The sequence below is a fragment of the Aotus nancymaae genome, unplaced genomic scaffold, assembly GCF_030222135.1.
Source record: "Aotus nancymaae isolate 86718 unplaced genomic scaffold, 86718_ANA_hifiasm-v0.15.2.pri h1tg000022l_1, whole genome shotgun sequence".
In the NCBI taxonomy this organism is placed as follows: domain Eukaryota; kingdom Metazoa; phylum Chordata; class Mammalia; order Primates; family Aotidae; genus Aotus; species Aotus nancymaae.
In genome coordinates, this window is record NW_026988435.1 from 19612827 (window position 1) to 19635902 (window position 23076).

General features: G+C 34.7%; 1 protein-coding gene across 2 annotated transcripts in view; it reads right to left on the reverse strand.

Annotated features, from left to right (window-relative positions):
* SAMSN1 (SAM domain, SH3 domain and nuclear localization signals 1) overlaps positions 1–23076 on the reverse strand; it is a 162232-nt gene that overhangs the window by 38059 nt on the left and 101097 nt on the right. For both annotated transcript variants that reach the window (XM_012444765.3, XM_012444764.2), the window contains one exon: positions 2077–2148. In XM_012444765.3, the coding sequence (XP_012300188.2) occupies positions 2077–2148 (72 nt within the window). The remainder of the gene's footprint in view (positions 1–2076; positions 2149–23076) is intronic.

Sequence of the window (23076 nt, forward strand, 5' to 3'; positions counted from 1 at the left end):
TGAACATTTTTCTATTCTGTTCTCCATAGCCTGAACCAAATTTCTATTTAGAAATTTGGTTTTGTTGTTGTCTTTTTAAGATTTGTCTTCCCCTGTAGACTCCAGGTATGAAGTAAGGATTTTCATGTGTGATTGCAACAGTACTTCCTGAGTGTGTAAGGGAAAACCTGTCATAGAGTAGGCATTTTTTTGAATGAATGCTGGAGTTTTGAAAAATATGCAAACTACTTTATTAGGTTCACTAAATTCTTTTACAAATTACTAGGTGACCATTATTAACTAATGACCCTGAATGAACCTGAGCTACCTTATATAGGCTAATTCCAGAATTATAAACTAAATAGCAGTGAATATATGTATGATTGTGGAGAGTTAAAAATGTATACAAGATGCCAACTGAAAATAAAATTATATACAGCTTCTTTTTCTCTTCACATATATATATACACATACACATATATATGGAGAGAGATTTATATGTATATATTCCATGTATTACTTACAATTATGTAAATGTTGATGATATACTTATGTACAAGTTTACTCATAAATGTGAATATATACATAATAAAGAAATAAAAGGAGATAATTACTAAAATTAAAATATTTAAAAATATTATAGATAGAGATATCTGAAAATAAGTATAAGATCTAAAAACCTATTGATCTGAAAAGAAGATATTGCCTGTGAGCTTGCTGAATCAGGTTCAATCATAAACAGTATTTTCAGTTTTCTCAGTAGACACCCCATCTCTGTACTATTTTATTAGTTGTTGTTATACCTGTCATTAATCACTTAGCAAATGTGGCCCCTACTTTATGAGATAGTATGGCAAACTTTGGAGTCAGAGAAGAGTTTGAGTTCTGCCTTTGTCATTTATTCACTCTGTAATTTAGAAGTAATTTAATTTGATGAAGCAAGCATATTTATGCAATAGCAAAATACATACACTAATACTTCCTATGTTATAGATAGGTAAATTGTTATAAAGAGGTAAAGTTAGCATTGTGCTTATTTCATGGTGAGTGCTCCATTAAATGTACATATTATTGAAATTTTTTGTATGTAAACCTAATTTTATGGGAAGCTTTTCTTACACTACATTTAAAATGTTTGTAGTTTATTAATGTGTATGTAGTGCTCACCAATGGGATGTTTCAGTATACACTGAAGGGTGAGAGTCCAATTGAGCAGCCATATGCTCTCCTTAACAAATTTACAGTTGAGCCACCTAATCATTTTCTAATTTAAAGCAATTACAACTTACATCAAATTACATATATATATACTATATAATGTGTACAAATACAATGTTGGTGTGTGAATGTGTGTGTGTGTACCTAAATATATATATATATACACACACATTGTTTTATGGCAGAAATACTCAGGAAATGTGGAATTGTCAGTGTTTTTGAATTCTGTCTTTTAGGTGTATATTTTGCTTTCCCAAACATCTGTTAGGTTTCTTAAAATAGCATTTTACTTTTAATGCCCTGTGTGATACTGGATACTGATAGAGACAAGAGACAGCCGAGGGTCCCTGGCGAAATGTCACTTTCAAGCCTAAAACAGCCTGAAGGCTGAAAAACCAGACTGCTGCTCCCGGATGAAGCCCACCCTTTCCCAACTGCTTCTCTCTGAATAATGCCCACCTGTGCACTGGGGGAATTGGGTGGAGCTAGGGGAAGTTCCTGTCCTTTGCAGCGGGGAGGAGCCCGGCCTCTTCTGTTCCTTTGAAGTGGCCAAGGATTCAATCTGTAAGGTAGGGGCCTCCTAGCAGGACTCTCACTTTGCAGAGAGTTCCTCTTTCCTTTTTTCCTGTTCACACAATAAACACTGCCCTACTCACCCTACAATGTGTCTGTGGACCTAAATTTTCCTGGTCATGTAACAAGAACCCCCTTTTTTCTACAACAGTACTAAATAATGGTTTGTTCATTTATCATGAAAATATGTGCAAGGCTATAATTTTAAAATGTATTTATTTTTCTTACTGTACTTTGCAAAAAGGATACTGTCTTCATATCTCATAATGTGTTTGCATAATCATAAAAATGGAATAAAATACTAACCTCAGTTGAATCATCTGGTTTTGATATAGAATTATTCCGAAAACGATCAAAATTCCCAAAACTGCTGCTTCGCTATAAAATAAATAGAAAAGAAAAAGGAAAGGAAACTTAGAGTTGGTTATTTTCACTGCCCAAACTGATTAATATATTAGATTATAGCTGAACAAGCCCCATCTTTTGCAAATACAGGGTTTAAAAAGCTCTTCTCTCTGGAATATTCGAAGGCTGTAAAGATACAACAATTAACATGTTTATACTTAACAGTTGATAAAATGTCTTTCTATGTTATGGTGTTAAGTAAGCACCTTGAAGAAAATCTTGGTTAAATTAGTTTAAATTTTAAATTTATGATTTTAATTTTGCTCTTGGAAGTGGCAGCTGAAGAATCCATAAATTCTAAACTAAAGCCCCTTGAAATGAGCTAACCACAAACTTAGTGGCGTGTAGTACTAACCAACCAGCCAATAAACAAATAACAACGACGCAACACACAAACGAAAAGCAAGCATCTAACTAGATCCACCATTATGCCTCACAAAGATCAAGTTTGTTCACACGCTGGGGCCTGTGGGGAGGGGGGCGGGGAGAGGCAGATCATCAGGAAAAATAGCTAATGGGTGATGGGCTTAATACCTAGGTGATGGGTTGACAGGTGCAGCAAACCACTATGGCACATGTTTACCTATGTAACAAACGTGTACTTACTGAACATGTACCCCAAAACTTAAAATAAAAGTGAAAATAAAAGATCTACTTTGTTTTAAGAAAAAAAAGAACAGAAGTGTATATTCGATTACCAACTATTGATCATTTGAAATTTTCTGCTGGGTATCAGAAAGAGAAGGCACACACACAGACTTATTAATAAATCGAAAGCAGTATTTAGGTATGCACAGTCCAAGGTTGGGAGTAAAACTGAATTTTTCCACATTTGACATAGAATTACAATGAGACCTCTGGGTCAGTTTCATTCACTGGTTTTGAGAAAAAGCTCAGTATGTTAATAGAAGATGTTGCCTTGAATACCTTTTGCTTACAAAGCTAAATTTTTATTATGCCACTCATTCTAGGCAGGTAATTATAAATAATTCCTGATATGCGACAAAATAAATGAATCTCTTAAACACATTTTAAAATTCTTGAGAGTCATTGAGTCAAAAAATTGATATTTCTTCACTATCTAATTTTATGCATTTTTGAGAAGCTAGATATCTGATGTATTCTTTGTGTACCCATAAATCCCAAGAAGATTTTCTTTCTAGAGGCCTTTATCTCATTTCAAGCTTATCATATTTTTTAAAAAAAAAAATGGGTGGTACTGACATATAATCTGGTAATTTAGAAAATTAATAATGGGAGTCAGTAATCTATAAAATCTTGTACAAGTTCTCCCTTAATGCTATCGATAGGATCTTGGAAACTGCTACCTTAAGCAAAACCAGTTATAATCCACTTTATCATAGGCTACTTGAAATAACAAGTTCAAATAACAAGTTTCTATGACCTATTTCTTGTCACAAAAACATCATCAAATTACTAAATAAAGACCCAAACACTTCTAAGGGTAAACATGGAAACAAATGTGATCCATACATACATTTAAGAAACATTAATTTAAAAAACTAACATAATTATTTACCCAGTTATTCCAGCTCAGGGTTGCTGTGAGTGGTCAGAGCCTATCCCCACAATTCAAGGCACAAGGCAGGAACCAGCCCTGGACAGGGTGCCGTTCCATCGCAGGGCGCACTGAAGCACACATCCACACTCACTCATCGGGGAGCGATTCTGACACAATAATTGACCTGACATGCAGTTCTTTGGGATGTGGGAGGAAATCCACACAGAAATGAGAAGACTGTGCAAACTCTGCAGACAGTGACCCTGGTCAGGAACTGATTTTTTTTTTTTTCTCCATCAATGTTATTATAACAAAATGATGTTGGAGGAAACGATATTATTGGAGGACCTGGTATATTGTCCTTTCAGAAATCACAGCCCATTTTAGTACAAGTCAGCTTCAAGGGCTCCTAGTCCTTAGAAGCTCTTATGTCTCCCTACCAGCTATCTTTAAAAATCCTTGTTTCCCTTTTAAATGAACTGAAATAAAAAGATCCTGACATATGAAAAGGGGTTAGCTTGATAGACGGTGTGATACAGAATATTGCCCCAAGGACGATGTCTGTGTTAGACACAATCAGCGCCTTTTGCTGACTTGCCTCCCCTGCTGAACGAGCCCTTCAGCCTGTGGTGAGAGGAGCGGAAGCGAAAGGCTGAAATTGAGAACCACACTGGAAAATACAGAGTCTTCTTATGTAGTACTTACTAGTCTAGAGTGGCTTCCCAGAGTATTAATCACTCCAACTTGCCTAGTAGGCCTTTCCATCTGGCCGTCATTGCTCAGCAATCACAGAAGGGAATTGAGTGTATTGTTGTCCTGCTTATAAACAATCTGAACACAGGGAAATCTATTACTCTTTTATATACTTAAAACCATTCTATGTCCGATTGGAGCCCATGCCCAAGGCAATTTTGTAGTCTACATCTAGCCTGTTAAATATTAATGAGAGTTAGGGTATGATTTCCACCACTGGATAATGGGTCCTGTTGCACAGGAGGGCACAGAATAGACTCACTTCAGCATTTCTCTACACTATCATCTTCCATTAAGTAATCAATAGCCACCACCTTTTAAAATTAATTCTCCACTCATTATATCAATAAAGAAAAGCAGATTTAGGAGTCCTGGTTTAAGAAGGACACAGAACTATTACTTTGGGTTTTGTCAATCTTCTCATTGCTAATTACTCAATAGTTTTATGCCATAGGAGTATATCAATCCATGCTAAGACACCCTTAGGAAGAAAATCTAAATATTTCAAAGAACATTTACATTTTTTCATCATTCTCTAGTTTAAAAGATAGTAAATAAGTTTCTCAGATGGTTTCATAATGTATAGATTATGGCTTATGACAAAAAGGGGCTAATGTCTACTATGAGGTCTGAACAATGAACACATTTGTAACTTCTGTTCTTGTCAAGTTTTACGATAACAAGGTGAATTATATGGAAACAAAGCTTGCTTCCTAAAAGTGCTTAATAAATGAGAATGTGTTTGAATATTGATAATGTTGCATTATACAATTGTAATGTATTGGACTTAGTAAACATTATCTTATGATAGAAGTTCCTATCAAGACAGTTATTATTTAAGCAAATAACTGTCAAAAAGGAGCTTAAATAAAAAATGCAAAATATATATATATATATATATATATATATATATATATATATATTTTTTTTTTTTTTTTTTTTTTTGAGACACAGTCTCCCTTTGTTGCCAGGCTGGAGTCCAGGGGCATGATCTCCGCTCACTGCAACCTCCGCCTCCCTGGTTCAAGTGATTCTCTTGCCTCAGCCTCCTGAGTAGCTAGGACTACAGGCATGTGCCACCATGCCCAGCTAATTTTTGTAGTTTAGTAGAGGCGGGGTTTCACCATGTTGACCAGGATGGTCTCCATCTCTCGACTTCAAGATCCTCCCACCTCAGTCTCCTAAAGTGCTGGGATCACAGGTGTAAGCCCCCGCGCCTGGCCACAACATATATTTTATATAATTCTTTGTGTTTATTGACATTAGATCATATTTAGTCTTTATATTCTATACAATTGTTTCCAGTCTTTCTTTATGCAATTAAAATGCATTTATAAAATGGCATAATACCTATAGAGGGAAATTTGGCAATATCTAGCAAAATTCTACACACATTTTCCCTTTGTCCCAAGAATTCCATTTCTAGATGTCTTTGCTAGAAATACAATTGGATATGTATTGTTTACACTTCAACGTTCACTGTAGCACTTTCATATTATGAAAAAGATGTAAAGCCTAATGTTCATCAAGAGGATACTGGTTGAATAACGTATGGTACATCTACACAATGCAAATGTATGTAGCTGTAAAAAAATTAAATACATCTTTTTATATGCAACAGAATAACCTCTAGGATATAGTGTAAGTTGAAAAAGTAAACTGGAGAAAAGTGCAATATATTTTGAGTTCATAAGGATACTAAAAAGAAAAATCCATCTGTTACATTGGGAAATGTCATAATTATATTCTGAAAACTTACAAAGGGACAACTTAGACATTTAATCTGCCTTTCCTGTATGAAATCTGTTTCGTCAGCTAAATAGTTCATCAACTAAATATTTATAGTTGATGAGGGGAAATTGCTCTATATATGTGCATACTTCAGCTAATCAATTAAAAATAATGAAATGATAAGATTACCATTAGCAAACCCCCAATGCAATGTCAGATCCAGGCAATGATCATCAATGGACACTAAAATCACACAAAGGGAGATAACCAGAATATATGCTTTGTGATGGAGCACCAAATACAACTAATGAAATGTTGTTTATAAGAAAGAAAGGAAGGAAGAAAGCAATCACACCAAGCTCTGTATCTAGCTACCAGATTTAAGGATAAAAAGAGACAAAGGAGCATGTTAAATAATACCAAGAAGATACAGTCAATCAGAAAAAATACAGACAAGAAAATACAGGACAAAAGAACTGAGTTTCTTCAGCAAATCAATGTAAAAAAATAAAAAAAAGAGAGAGGTAAAGTATAAATTAAGAGACTTCAGAAACAGATCAACCAAATATAACCCATGAATCTTGTTTAAATATAGAACAAATAAACCACTATACCAAAAACAACTAAGAGACAACTGGGGAAATTTTTTAAGTGACTAGCTATTTGATGTTAAGGAAGTAATGTTACTCACTTATTTACAATTTTAAATACTGTAGTGAGGAGCAGCAAATGTGTGGGTGTAAGGAAGAAACACAATTGACCATTCTTGAATGATTAGCTGGGTGGTGGATATATGGGGATAGATTTTACTACTCTCTACTTTTGCATATATTTAAAATTTTCCATAATAAAATGTTGGGTTTTAAAAAGAAATATTTCTATATAATAGCTAAAAATAATTTATAAAATTTAGTGGTCTCATAACTTTAATAGGGAATCAATTTGTAAAAAAAAATCATAATATAGCTTAGATCAAGGTTGTTTGGAAGTACAAACAGACAGGGAAGAAAATAAAGTTGTGTTTCCTAAATTCATTTTAGTACAACTAACTTTCTGATATAAACATGTGACCTTGGATTGCTGTTTTGAAGACTATCTGCAATAACATGGTGCACTTAACCCTCTTCCACAGAATCCGCTTGGCTTACACAAAAATAGTTCTGAACTAGGGTCAGCTGGGGTGTTTGAACACATTCGTGTATGTGTGTTTCTATGCAATCAAATAAATAATATAAAAGCAATTAAGATTTTTAATTAGTCGCCTTTCTTCTCTAGTTTTGCAAAACAACCTAATTATTACAGAAAGTTGTTTCATGATATAAAGCTGGCATTGTTCTTAAATATCATCTAGCTCTTCTCAACAAGGAAACTGTTGGACCCAGAACTTGCAAAAAGTTCTTTTATAAAAATTCTCCACCCTTGTGCTGGGAAAATCCTTTTGATTTGGAAAAAAAAAAATTCTCCACCTTGTTAGACCCTCCCCTATGCCATTCTATTACAGAATTTAGATCCTGTCTTCTTTCAAATAGACTTGCTTTCTGAGCAGAATAAAAATTACGGCAAAGTTAGTTTCATAGAGAAAATGAAACTAACTTGGTTTCCTAGAATACTGACCAGCCTGCATTTATGAACATGAATGAAGATTAGAGAGCCTATGTAGAAATCTGAATCAAGTTTCTGACCAAAACCAGAAGAAATTGACCCTCATTTTCTTTTTTAGCCAGCCACTAACTTTGGGGGTCTTCAAACAAGATCTCATCTCCAACATGACTTAATATTTGGGTAAGGTGCTGATGGAAAACTTTCACAGTCTATTTCAAAGAAAAAATTTGCATATGTGAGTCACACATCTGTAGTACCTTGAAATATGCGGGCAAATTAAAAATTGCACACACCCTGCTAACAAATTTTCACCTCTTCTACATACTACACAAAGAGCGTTGGTTAATAATATACTCAAAGATCAGAATTCTGTTTCAGCACACCCTTGTATGAATATTCTACTATAATAAAATGCTAAATCTCAATAAGCTTGTCAGCTTTTATCCAAAGGCACTCGAGGATTTAATTGTTCTAACTAACTCAGGTGCTCAGATCTTTCGAAGAGGTTGAACAAATTTAACTCACTTAAAATAATCAATTAGAATTGCCTCAGTGCCATGTGGTGCCAGAGGAATACACTTCTGTGGGATGTCAGGAAACTGAAGGCTAAAAGACAACTAGAGTTGTAAAGCCTTGCCTTTGACACTAACGTTTTATCCTGGGATAAAGGCAGCCCAAAGTTCAAACACGTATCAATGCTTGAAATATTGTCAATGTACATCTGGACTCTTAAGAACAAAAGCTAGTCTATCTCTCTGGTTCAGTAACTTTTCTATCAACTGAAAAATGTCTGTAAGAAGTGCAGATTCTGACTCCACCACAGTTTTACAAAGTTTTGTCAAAATTTCCATACTAAAGATTTTCTTTCAGAAGTTCATGTGACACTAGAAATGTTTTCTGCAAGTTGAAACCATTTTAAAGATTACCCAAAGAAAAGAAACTAGAACTAAAAAAAAAAAAAATCAATGCAGCATGATCCATAACCTCTGTAAGTGGTTATTCATATCAGCCTATTTTATGCAACAAAACAAGTTTGATGAGTAAAAAGGACTCAAATTTACAACCATATCTCATTCCCACTATTTACAATGTACCCATAGACTGTAAGTCATGCTATACTTCTGGGAATGGAATAGAAATTACAAAATTCTATTTTACTTGAAAATAGTTCTTAAATAATATTTTGATATGTTTTAAACATTAAAATTAAATAATGCTGTCATATGTTTTAAATATCACTTTTTCAGGTAAAAAGCATAACATGGCAAAAGAATTGGTATCATTAATTCTTTAGAAAGCTATTAAAAAGGAAATGAAAAGCTTTAGAAAATGTGGCCACGATTACACTACCATGAACTGCTCAATTTGTTTTCCCTGTTGTGAAAATTCTGCTGGGCCTACTCACTCCTACATAATGCCATTCCATTACAGAATCTAGATCCTGTCTTCTTTCAAAGAGACCTGCTTTCTGAGCAGCATAAAAATTATGACAAAGTTACTTTCATAGAGAGAATGAAACTAACCAGGTTTTCTAGAATACTGACCAGCCTGTATTTATGAACATGAATGAAGATTAGAGAGTCTATGTAGAAATCTGAATCAAGTTTCTGACCAAAACCAGAAGAATTTGACCCTCATTTTCATTCTTAGCCAGCCACTAACTTTGGGGGTCTTCAAACAAGATCTCATCTCCAGCATGACTTAATATTTGGGTAAGGTGCATAACTGTGTTGTTGTGCACTTTTGATTCCTTCTCCCTCTTCTTCTTTAACTGCTAAACCCATAAATACCACTAAAATAAATACTAAAATAAATAAATAAATGGTACTTCTTGGTCCTCCTGGAACTCTTTTATTATGGCAACACTTCTTGAAATCTTTTAAGAATTTCCCCAGGGAACCCAATTTTATGCTTGCCCCAGCCCATTAGCACTCTCTGCCTGCCTCTAGACTGCAAGGCAGATGTACCAACCAAAGGCTCTGTGCCAATGTCTTGCTCCCCCTGAGGATCTAGTTTGGCCCTACCTCTGAACCCTTCACCAGCCCCATTTGAAAATGGTATTTGCTCATTGCTCTCTTTGGAGAGTTTGGACACATGATGTAGAATGTAATACACCACAAATGCACATTCTCCCAGCCTATATATATGTTCAATTCTTTCTCAAAATTTCATTGTAGGTTTTTTTTTCCTTATTTTTACTAAAGTGTGTGCTAATTCCTGAACCAATGCAACAACTTTCAGATCATTTGTCCCTAAATTCTTGCCCCTCTAATAATCTACAGTACTATGTCTCAGTATCTTATTCTTTCCAAAATGTAAAGCTTGCTCCACATTGCCATGACTGTTACCAAGAGCTTTCTATCTGCCAAACTCCATGCCATGCTATATAACTATAATTATTTCATTAGATAAACACAGTCCCCCTCTGAGTTAGGCATTAATTTCTCCACTTCACAAATGAGGAGAACTAAGGCTCAGAGTATTTAAATAGCTCTTCCTCAGTCAACAAAATAAAGCCCATACTCAGTATGCAGTGCATTTGTGATTTCTTATGGTATCAGGCAATGCTGGTTAATATGATTTAGCAGAATTTCTAATACTTCTTGCTGGTCACTATAGACAAACTCATTTATATCTCTAAGCTTTTGCTTTTACTGTTTTTTGTTCAAGGAATATTGGTCTTTTTTTATTCCACCTACTTAAACCCAGCCTTCTCTTTGAGGGCAGGATTAAGTCTCATCTTCCTTATGAAACCCTTTTCTGATGCCATTTTAGTGAACGTCTTAGTGCACATTAATTGCCACTGTTATTACATGCTGTAGCTCCAATGGATAAAAATCCTATGGTTGTGAGGCTTGGGCAAAACCATAGCAAGTGACAAATCCCACATTACTCTTCAAGTTAAATGTCAAAAATCATCTATCTCACAGTTACATGGAAACAAATTAGAACTTAATCATGTTACAACTAATGACAATAATTTGTTGATGTTTAAAGACCATAAGGGTTTGCCTCATGTAATTTAACATAAATACTCTAAGCAGCTTCTATGTCATCTTTGTACTCTGTCCATATGAATAAATAAGAGTCAACCCTGAGAGAAATGTATACTGTATTGGTGCCATGGACCAAATCATTCCAACCCATAAGAACTAAATAGAATCATGTTCCAATGAAAGGTACACAAATAAAGAATCAATTCCTATAAGCAGATTATATTCATATACAAAATAAAAGAAGTTAAGATCTATAGTAAATGTCAACTTGGAAATTTGCATTCATTCATTTATTCTTATTTGTATTGACTACTTAGTACATGAAAGGCATTCTGAGTGCCTGTGCCTACTTAATTTATAGTTTGTCTACATAATGGTACACTAAAATAATCTCAGATTTTGGGAGTAAAATTAGCTGAAATCAACATAATTTGAATTCACTTAACCATTTTCAAAAATTAGTAGATTTGTATAATTGTTGAAAAAGAGGCTCTTTAGAAATAATCACTAAATCCAAAGATTGTGATTGCTAAAGTTATGATAAGTAGCAAAAGTAGTGGAACGTATGCTATATATAAAATAGATCACTGGGTGATAAAAAAAATTTGTCTAGTATCTAATATAATTCTCTCCCAAACTTTCATGGGAGAGAAATAAATAGTCTCTAATAAACATCATTTAGGTCACTATAAAAAAGTTTTGTATTTGTTATAGGAATATTTCACTGGGATTTTTTATTGTCTGGATGAACTATCTCTCAAAACTAAAATTGGCAAAAAGTTTTCAGTGCATACACCAGCATGGATAGTTTGTCAAATTTTCATGGAGAGCTGCGTTGAGAAGGGTTCCAAAGCCACTTTCAGAGCTAAAAAGTCATGATTAACTGTGTCCACAGTGGTTACAGAAGATAGTGGATGTGTGGGGAATGAATGAGGAATTATGGGTAACATGTTTTATGCATTTGCCATCTCTACTCAAGTAATTTCCTTGAGCAAATTTTGCATTACTAATTTTGTTATCTAGTGATAAAGGGAGGGCAATTCAAAGGATGGATGACTCAAATTTTCAATTTAAAATATATATATATATATATATTATTCTTCCATAAGTTTGGAGATTAACTGTTCTGTGCATATTTTATTTCTCTATTTATTATAGAATATTAAATAATATTTTTAACTAGTCACATAGTTATCAACTGTTTTAATTCTGTAACTAAATTCAAAACCAAATAATTCTACAAATAAATAATTCTGTCTAAATAATACTGCTGTATAGGATATGGCTAATAGAAGGTAATATTGAAGATGATGGTTTAAAAAAGCAACTATTAATTAAGAGAATAACTTTGAAATACTGATTGCAATAGACTTTACTATATTAACCACAAACTTAAATAATTTATTCTGGTTTTGGTAATAAGTGACTGATTTTTCTATTTGTTGTACTGTTAATAAGATTTATCATATGTATTTTGTATAGTGTCATTTATCCAAAAGATAATCAAAGGAGACACACACACAAAAAAAAAGAGTAACTTATTATAAGCTAAGTTAAATTGAGCAATTTCTTTCATGGTCTTAGATGTAAGCCTTTTTTTTTTTCTTTTCTATAATCAGAGAGAGAGGAAATCTTGAAAATTTTTTTATTATCTAACATGATGGAAGAATGTGCAGTACTTTTAAGCCTAAAAACTTTTAAACATATGTGATAATTGAATATGTTGACAAAACTTTAGTGTTCTGAAATATTTCCTAACAGTTTACCCATCTCATATTTACGCTACTAAATTCCAGTCACTTCAGTTTTTTAAATAAAATAAAATTATCACAAAAAGGCAAAAATTTTAGTACCCATTACTTTGAAATTATGGTTAAAGAGATGAAAATTATGTTGGAAAAGCAAAATCCTTTTAACCAAGGTTCCCATCAAATTTTCTGGAACAAAAACTCCCTTAAAAGTTCTCGGCATCCACTTGGCCTCTGGGTACGCAGTAACCTTTCTAAAGGTCTGCCCAGGGGATATTTAGTCATTCTGTGATCTCCTTGAACACAAGTAATGACAAACAATAAGTTAATTCTCAAAAAGTTTTTTTTTTTAGTCATTTTTACTACTTTTAAATGAGTGTGTTTGATGCATGATTTTGGTCCCCCTGATTAATGGTCACCGCCAGCCCAGCTTCTGGAGTTGTAATGTTTCCGTGAGCTTCCCTCCAGCAGAGCTCGACCATTAATCCAGTGGCATATGTCAGCTCAGCTGAGCAAGGTCAGTCTTCTGCTTCAAGGGGAACCTTTTTAGAAATAATAAAACTGACAGAAAGTTCTTTTTTGCATGCTTTATGCCACCTGAGGTTGAGTGCTGCAGTTAATATCATAAAGCTTATAAACATTCCCATCTCAGGCAGCACCCGCTGCCACTAGTCTTAGGAATTTAAACACTTTTTTTTCTTAGTAAGAACAGACATGTTTATGTGGGGCAAATATATGGTATGTAATCCCAAATAGGGAAAGAATGGATGGGAAAAAAACAGTAAGTTCATGTTAGAATGTTTGGAAGAGATGATAGTGTCCTATAATTTTTTAATTGTCAATTATATTTATTTACCTTTTAGCAAACTGGGATTTGGTTAGATGAATATTTCAGTCCATTGAGGGGTTAATAGCAGAATTGAAATGTAAGAGTAGTGGCAAAAATGAACTCAGTTTATGATCATTACTTGACCTATAACGTAATGTTCAGTAATTGTAGAACAGTTATCTTTGAAGGAACTATATTTTTAAAGTTATAAACATTTGTTTTATTGGCAATGACTTTTTCATAATTGATAAATAAATACAGTGAGATAGTCATAATATTAAAGTAATTTGAAAGTTTTAGATGTCCTAACATACAAATCAAACAAGAGATAAAAGAAACAATGATCACTATGTGATAACTAACAATATAAAGAAACTACAATCATAAGTATTAAAAAAGTATATATTTAAGATTTTATTACTTTATTATTTATTTCTTGAGACAGAGTCTTGCTCGGTTGCCAAGACGAGTACAGTGATGTGATCATAGCTCACTGTAACCTTGAACTCCTAGGCTCAGGCAATCCTCCCACTTCAGCCTCTTAAGTAGCTGGGACTACATGTGCAAACCACCATGCTCAGCTAATTTTTTTATTTTTTGTAGAGACAAAGTCTCACTATGTTGCCCAGGCTGGTCTTGAACTCCTATCAAGTGATCCTCTCACTTCAGCCTCCCAAAGCATTGGGATCACAGGTGTGAGCCACCATGCCCAGCTACTTTTATTTAATTAAAAATATTAGTAGCATAGCAATAACCATGTAAAGTATTTGGGGGGAAAAAACCAGAAAATTCCAATTTGCTCTTTTTAACCAAATATTAAGACTAACACCATATCACTATGTAGATTTTGATACAAGGTAAATCTGACTTGACTCTTACTCTGGGAATTCAAGCTGTTAAAACTATGAAAAACATAATAAAGAAACTTTGTTATTGTATTCATTTTACTTATGTAGAGAAAATGTACCTGGAAGTGAAGCCAGTTGGCAACTTAGCTCAATCCTTCTAGGAAGCCAATACCTTGGTCAGGTATCATGTCTCTATGTCCAGGGTCGGGCCCTCACCGCAACAAGCATGGGAACTTTATTTTTCAAGCTTGAAGAAATAATACAACCTCAGGGTGACTAATTCATAAACCAAACTGATAAGATATCAAAAATGGCAATACTAACCAAGCAAGCATTAATTTGCTGTGAGAATTTCATCTGCCAAGAAAAATGCATATTCATGTTGACTGATCAAAAAATTGTTTCCCCTAAGAGAAGCATTACATAGGACACCAGATCATTGCTGGAGGTTTGTTTGATTCATGTAGTGGTCACAGTAAAGTCAAGTAAATGGTATTAAAACTAGAGACATGAAGTTCTTCTCCTAGCCTTACTTACACATCTTACCTAAGGGAAGAAGTCTGTCCAGCCAAATGGGATATTTGCTTCAGCTGTTTTGCATTGTTTGCAGACACAGTGGCAAATTTCTACTCTCCCACACATTTCTAGGGTCTCTGCAAAGCAACACCCATTTGCTAATACTTTTTTTTTCCTTAAGACAGATGGCATTACAATGTTTGATTATTTTGAGTCTAGGAATGGTTACTTCATTTTGATGTGGGTGCTGCCCCGATCTTTATCAGTGACCCATTTACAAACTATCTTCTGGAGCCGGCTATTTCTGTAGATGACTAATATTATCCATTAGTCATTTCACACTCACTATACATATTTTGAGAAATCACTACTATGTTTTATACTATAAATGTTTTTGGTGGTAGCCAAAGTGGAATAAAAAGCAAATGTAATCTGAAAGTTAGGTAGACTGAGTTCAATCCCTCTTGAATCCTCCACAAAAATCCCAGGGATACAAATATGAGTAAGATACATCCTCTGATCCTCTGTTCTTGATGGTAAATCTGGTTGGTAGCACATACTGAAATAAACTATGAGTTAAAAAAAAAAAACACACAGAGAAGTGTGGAACAAGCACTATGAAGACAGAAAGGAGGGAGAGATTATGAAGTGGACATGTACTACCAGCTAGGAAGCTTACATATGGTAATTTACTTAATTCTCACGTCAGCCCTATGTGACGGGTTTTAAGACTTTCCCTTTTCCTGATTACCACAATGAGGCTGAAGAAGCTTAAGAAAATATTCAAAGTCCCCTGGTTAAGAAATATCAAGTAAGATGTTCATACTCAGGTCTCTATGCTTTTAGTTCATGTTGCCTTCTGCTCTGCCAGACTGCCCCGAATACATTGTTCTGGGGTAATTGGTTGAGGCTTTCTTGAGGTAATGACTATCCACCTAGAAATTCTATTAGATAAGAGTTCATGAGTTGGAAAAAAAATGCACAGAGCATTTTAGGGTAAGAGAAGCACAGACAGACACATATGAGAGTGGTCAGATCATAGGAACATGGGACTCTACTAACCAAACCAAAGGATCTGGTAGTAGGGCCCAGACATAGGTATTTTTGTAAAATGCCCCAGATGAGTTTAATATTAGGTTAGTACAAAAGTAATCACGGTTTTTGTAATTACTTTTAATATGTAGCCAGAAAGCACTAATCAAGGGAGTTGAACAGATGTTTTACTTTTTACTTTTCAAATGATTCCTAATGGAAGTCTATGGGAGGTAGCAGAGTTGCATTTAGGTGGGAGGAAGGGAAGCATAGCAAAGACTGGAGAGTGAAGGCAAAAGGCAGGCTAGTCAAATTTGGGGCTGGCAGCATTAGGGGATTGGTCAACTGGAAGTGGAGAAGGATCTAGAGTAATTGGAAGGAAAGAAGCAACCAAAAACCTAATCCTCACTTCCATTTAGTACAAGCTCATGGACTATGTTACGAGCTGAACTAACTCCCACAAATTCATATGTTTGCAGCCCTAACACCTAGAACCTCAGATCATGACTATATTTGGATACAAAGCCTTTAAAGAAATAATCAGGTAAAAAATGTGGCCATTAGGGTAGGACCTAATCCATTCTTACTGGTGTCCTTATAAGATGATGTCAGGAAACACAGAGAGAGAGACCTCAGGAGCACACGGGCACAGAGGAAGAGACAGTAAAAGGGCAGCCATCTATAAGTCAAAAAGAAAGGCCCAGAACAAATCCTTCCCTGATAGCTCTCTGTGAAGCCAACCTTGCCAGCACATTGATCTTGGGCTTCCAGTCTCCAAAACTGTGAGAAAGTAGATTCCTGTTGTTAAAGCCACTCAGACTGTGGTGTTTTGTTATGGCAGCCATAGCAAACTAATACAGACTAGGTGAAAAACCTCAAAGCCCTTTACATAAAAGGAGGGGAACTTAGCCAGCTTGTGGTGACAAACAGCTCTATCTATGCAAGAATCACTTCATCTACCAACAGAGACAGTTTAAAAACTTCTTCTATTATTAATCAATTCTTAATAGGGGACATTTTTGTTCCCTACTAGGAAGCTAATATGAATGTCTTGTTTCTGAAAGTTCATCCAAATATTTAACACTAGAAAGGAAGAGAAATGGATCCGTTTGGTAATGCTAACTTTGGAAACAGCTATGTAGAATACAGACTTGATTCCATTATTGTAAACACACACACACACACACACACACACACACACACACACACACGCAATTTTCAGGAATTTTGAAACCATTTATCTCCAAAGCAAGACAAAGAAAGATTAAAGAGATAAGTGCCTGATTAAATTGACTTTTAACAAATCCAGCATCTTAGTAAAGTCTGACCTTATAATGCTTCCTATAAAATGCAATATCCAAATTTCCAAACAAAGGGGAGGCTCTACTTCTGTGCTTTCTCTAGCTATTCATCTCCTGATCTTTCTGCATATTGTCTGAACACTTTTCAAGTATAGCTAATACATTTGGCCCCAAACTTTTGCTACCTGCTTGGGGTAAATCTTGATTAAAGATTCATATTCTGTAAAATGGAAAAGCTAAAATGAATTAGTGCTTTGTTTGGAGTGAAGTGATCAAGGCTAAAAATTATTTAAAAGGTGAACTACAAATTGAAATAAAATCCAATGGAAAATTGTATGTTTAAGGAAGAAGCAGAAGCTTTTGGAAAGTGAGACATCAATTTTGCGGTGAATTTCTGGTGGCAATAAGCAATGGAATGAGGCCACTTCTTCTTGGAATGCAAACACCAGCTGGAAGGAAGAATGGGACAGGGCAGTGGAAACTTTGTTTGCCGTCTTTAGAATGCATGTGGTAAGTTTCCTAATCATATCTAAATGGATACAATAGGTACAAATAGATCCCACATTTAGAGTCTTTTCAACATCCAACTCAACTGGGCTGTTACTTTTTCTGAGCCACAGTTATCTCTCGCCTGGTTTCTGCAATAGCCTCTTAACTGGTCTCACTCCCTTCAGTATATTTGAAACACAAAAGCCAAAATATACCCGCTAAACTATAAGCCAGATTCTGCCACTTCTCAAAAATCTTTCAATACTAGTCAACATTCTTATAATGACCTAGAACGCCCTCTGTGATCCAGCTCTTTGTGGCTGCTCTTCCCCCTGTGTACTCTGCTCCACTGTTTCTCAAACACACCAGAGACAGTCCCATTTCAAGACCTTTGCACTTGCTCTTCCATCTGCCTGGAGTACAATTTCCTACACCAATCCCAAGGCCAGCTCCTTCACTTTCTTCCAGTCTATCCTCAAATGCCCGGTTCTCACCAAGCCTGCCCCAGTGCCTCATAATTCCAATCCTTCTTTTCTGTTAAATTTTGTTTCTTCTTGGGACCTATCATTATCAAGCACACTGTACATTTAACTTATTTATCCTGTTTATTGTCTGTCATCCCCAGTAAATGTAAGTCCTATTGGGGCAGGGATCTTTGTTTTGTTCACCTTGGTATCTCCAGTGTATTGCCCATATTGTCCATAAAAAAGATTTAATAGATAACTTGTTGCGGTGAAGGATACCTGAATGAATGAATACATGTATTAGTGACCTAACTTCTAAGGCTTTTGAAAAGTAGAAAAATGTGCTACCAGGTTGGAAAACTTTAAAAATTCCTGATGCCCAGTCACATTTTATATTAGGTAAATCAGAATATTTGGTGATGGACCCCAATCATCAGTATTTTTTTTAAGCTCTTCAGTGATTCAAATATTTGGCCTAGATTAAAAACCATCAATCTAGTACATCATTTCCAAATTTTAAAGTGCTCACAGAACTGCTAAGTATCTTGTTAAAATGTATGTTTTGATTTCATAGTCCGGGAAAGACTGAAAAATGCACATTACTAACAAGTTCCTGGAATGCCAGTGCTGTTGCTCTGTATGACTGTAAGTAGCAAGTTCTTAGATTCAAGTCTGCCTTGTTGAACCTTGAGAGATAGTTTAACGTATTCTAGACTCCATTTTCTCCTAACTTGTCTTATTTGGTTTATGTTTGCAATATAATTTACTACAAATATTAAAATAATGTTATCAATGCTAAGTAAACACAAATATGAAGACAATCTTTTGAGAGATCTGGTTTTTTTGTTTTGTTTTTGGAGAGGAGGGAGGTAATAGAATTTAAAATAAATATTTATTTATAGCCACCATTTTTTAAATAGGAAAAGAGTAAATCTAATATATCACCTACATTTTATATCACATATTTTATTCCAGATAACTGTTTGAAAAGCCAAATATTCAACAAAAATTATACCCCAGATGAAGAAGTAATAGAGGGTAGAGGGAGAGAGGCACAGGCTTAGAATCGGAAAAGCTGTGCTGTAAATCCCAAATCTTTTAACTTGGGGAAAACATTTTGCATCTATGGGGCTTTTCCTTCTTGGTAAATTGGAAATAAAAATAATGTCTATTTCACTGGGTTCTGAGAAGATTAAATGTAATAATGGACATGAACACCTTGGGCAAGTGCCTGGCCTCAAGTAAGCACGAGTGCATATGAATACTTCTTCTCTTTCTTATACCTGGTTAGATAAGAGTTAAAAATGTATCTTAGCAGCTTTGATACAAAAAACAGTGAAAAAAGCTCTTTAATGGCACAACTATGTGTCATCCTTGTCTAGGAGCATAAATTTGCACAGCAGGCAGTGCAGTGAAAACAGCTCATAATCAACTCATCACCTCTCATCATTGCTAGGCTCAAATGCAAATGGGAAAGAATGCCACTTCAGTCATTGCTAGTGAAAATTAGCATCTGTGACACTAATGGTGTCTCATTTAGTATGCACTTTAGATTAAAAAGAATGGTTTAAAAAAAAGCTGTTTCCAGAACTGTCATTATTCTAACATTTCCCTCAAAAAAATAACAATGGTACTTGAATGTCCTTTACTCAAAGAAAAACCTGCTAAAATTTATTAACATAGATCATTAATCCCTGCCAAGTAAAGGCCAAGTTATTACAGTTACTAACTTTCATTTGTGGGGTCTATTTCTTTCTATTTTCAAAGTTTCTTCCATATTCTTTGACCTGGACCAAAGGTCTATATTAGGTAACAGTGGCTCTTCCCCCAGTAACACTGAGTATATTAGAGTTCTTAAAATAAAGCTTAAAACGAGTTACAGTTGCATTTATACACAAACATTTTTATACACATATTAACAGACTTGTTACAAAGAGACAATAAAAGTACATAGCTCCAGTGAGTATCCATATTTGAACCAGGCTATATGTAGTAGACCAAGGATGTGTAACTCTGAAGCCCATGATGCTTCTGAATGTGGCCCAACATAAATTCATAAACTTTCTTAAAACATTATGAGATTTCTTTTCTTTCTTTCTTCCTTTTTTTTAATTTTAGCTCAACAGCTATCGTCAGTGTTAGTGTATTTTATATGTGACCCAAGACAATTCTTCTTCTTCCAGTGTGGCCCAGGAAAGCCAAAATATTAGACACTCCTAGAGTAGACTCAAGAAACTTAATTCACTTTACAAATATTTATTGAGAGTCTACTACATTCAAAGTATTATGCTAGTTGTGGAGGGAAGATATGTGGTTATGCTTGCTTCAATATTAGGTCATGATTTTTTTGAGTATTTGAATATTAAGAAAGTTGTTAGCCTGGGAAACCTAGAGAAATCCCATGTCTACAAAATATACAAATATTAGCTGAGCATGGTGGTGCAGAACTGTGGTCCCAGCTACTCAGGAGGCTGAGGCAGGGGGGTCACATGAGCCCAGACAGGCTGAAGCTGCAGTGAGTGGTGACTGTGCCTGCACTCCAGCCTGGCTAACACAGTAAGACCCTGTCAAGAAAGAAGAAAGAAAGCACAGTGAGACCCTGTCAAGAAAGAAAGAGAGAGAGAAAGAAGAAAGAAAGAAGAGAGAAAGAAGAAAGAAAGAAAGAAAGAGAAAGAAAGAAAGGAAGGAAGGAAAGAAAGAAGAAAGAAAGAAAAAGAAAGAAAGAAAATTGTTTTACAATTGTAGGTGTTGACAGGTGTGTGGACACCTAGAGGGATGTCTTTGATGAACTTCCCGCATAGTCGAAGACAGGAATGGAGGATCTCTAAACTCACAGAGGCTCTTAAACACATGGTCTCCCTGATCTGCGTAAAGTTTAGCTGGCAATTCATGTGGAAACAGAAATACTATGTGTACAGTCCTGTTGCTTATAATGGCAGTATATTAAAAACAGAAGTATTGGAAATTAACGTATTTCACATTAGTTTCATTTTTCATCTAACTGTGTCTTCTTCAAGGTAATTAACCTTCCTTATGCCTTAGGCTCTATATGTATAAGGCTGAATAAGAGTGATTCTCTCACAGTTGTTACAAATATTAAATAAATTAGTGTATAAAAAAGTGTGAGCACAGTAACTGACATGAAAATAAACAAACAATAAATATAGAAAAATAAAACATTTTAGTTGAAAAAATAAGCAAGGAAAATTGTTATGTTATGTAATTTAAGCATTTATAGAGTGTAATGCAATAACATCTCATCAAATCTGAATCCAGTATATGTTTAAAAGTTTTTAAAATCACTATCAGTAGTGGGTACTAGTAGTAAGAAGGTAAAACAACCAGGTGTGGTTGCTCATGCCTGTAATCCCAGCCCATTGGAATGCTGAGGTGGGCTGAGGTGGGACGATCACATGAGCCCAGGAGTTTGAGACCAGCCTGAGAGCAACATAACAAGAATGCATCTCTACAAAAAAATTTAAAATTAGCTGGGCTGGTGCCATGGTGCCTGTAGTCCCAGGTACTCAGGAGGCTGAGATGGGAGGTAGCTTGAGCCTACCCAGCAGGTTAAGGCTATAGTTAGCCATGATTGCAGTACAGCAACTCCAGCCTGGGTGACAGAGCAAGTCCCTATTTCCAAGGTAAAAACAAAATTCAAGAAGAAAGATAACAGTACCTTGCATGTATGTTTGTAAACACAACCGTATCGATGGAACCATTGCTTCTGGCTTTATTTTTAATCCCAGGTGATATGGCTGGGTGCTGTGTCCCTACCCAAATATCATCTTGTAGCTCCCATAACTATCACATGTTGTGGGTGGGACCCAGTGGGAGGTAATGGAATCGTGTATATATATACATGTGTGAATATATATATATATATATATACATGTATGTATATTCCAGTTCAGTTAAGGAATTACGATAATGTACAAGTAGCCCTCCCCTTCAACATGAAGGAAACAGGTATGTGTGTGTGTATGTGTGTGTGTGTGTATATATATATATTTTTTTTTACCAATTCTCTCTCTCAATACATGTACAAAACATATATATGTATGTGTATATATACATATATATACACATATATATACGTTCTCAATTCCCCTGTGTGTGTGTGTAACTAACCTAAGTATAGAATACTTAACTGCTAGTCATCTTATTTCTTTTTTAATTTGGAATTTATCTATATACAGTAAAGAGTTCTGAGACATGCATTAAAACCCTTAGAAGTTATTAACATTCCAGTACATACAATGGATTTGTTTTGTAATAATTCTGCAAGAATTTACCAGTTTCTGTTACAGAATATCTCTGGTCTCCGGCTCTCAGCCTATACTATAAATGTCTTACAATACATTTGAATGTTACTGATCTTAATTATGAGTTATTCAAAAGAGAAAACCTATACCAAAAATAGAAAAACAGAGAAATAAAGGATAAAAAGGGGGTACACTAATGATAAGACTACATATGGTAAAACTGCATTTTAACATGTATTTGGATTTACTCTTTTTAAATTCATGAATATATTAATTGATAAGGTTTAGGAATATAAGAAAATAAATTATTTTTGATATAGGACTCAAAATCTATTGCTACATGTTATATACATGAATGTTTGAACCTTCTCATAACTGTAGGACCTATTTGAAAATACTAATAACAAAATCTTTTTCCATTAATTTTCAATTGAAAAGCTTCATCATTTTTATTTGAGGTAACGTTAGTTATAATACACATTGCATTTGAATTGTCCATTAGGTAGCTTGAAATAGAAGCAATGACAGTTAACAAAAGCTAAATAATTACATATTTTCTTCCTTTTTAATATTGTCAACTTTTACCCTAATAATGCATTTATAATTTTTTAAAAAAAGAAAATCGCTTTCAGAACTTCAGAGAGTATAGTACGAAGAGTTTATGTTTCTGGGTTAGGAAATGTAAACTAATGTCTGGTGTGTAATCAGTGAAGACAGTGATTCCCTATATTTCAGACCAATTTTTTGAGGGTTCTGTTTCTAAACATAGATCCTTTCTAGACACAATTCCTTTTCAGTAAATGAAAGG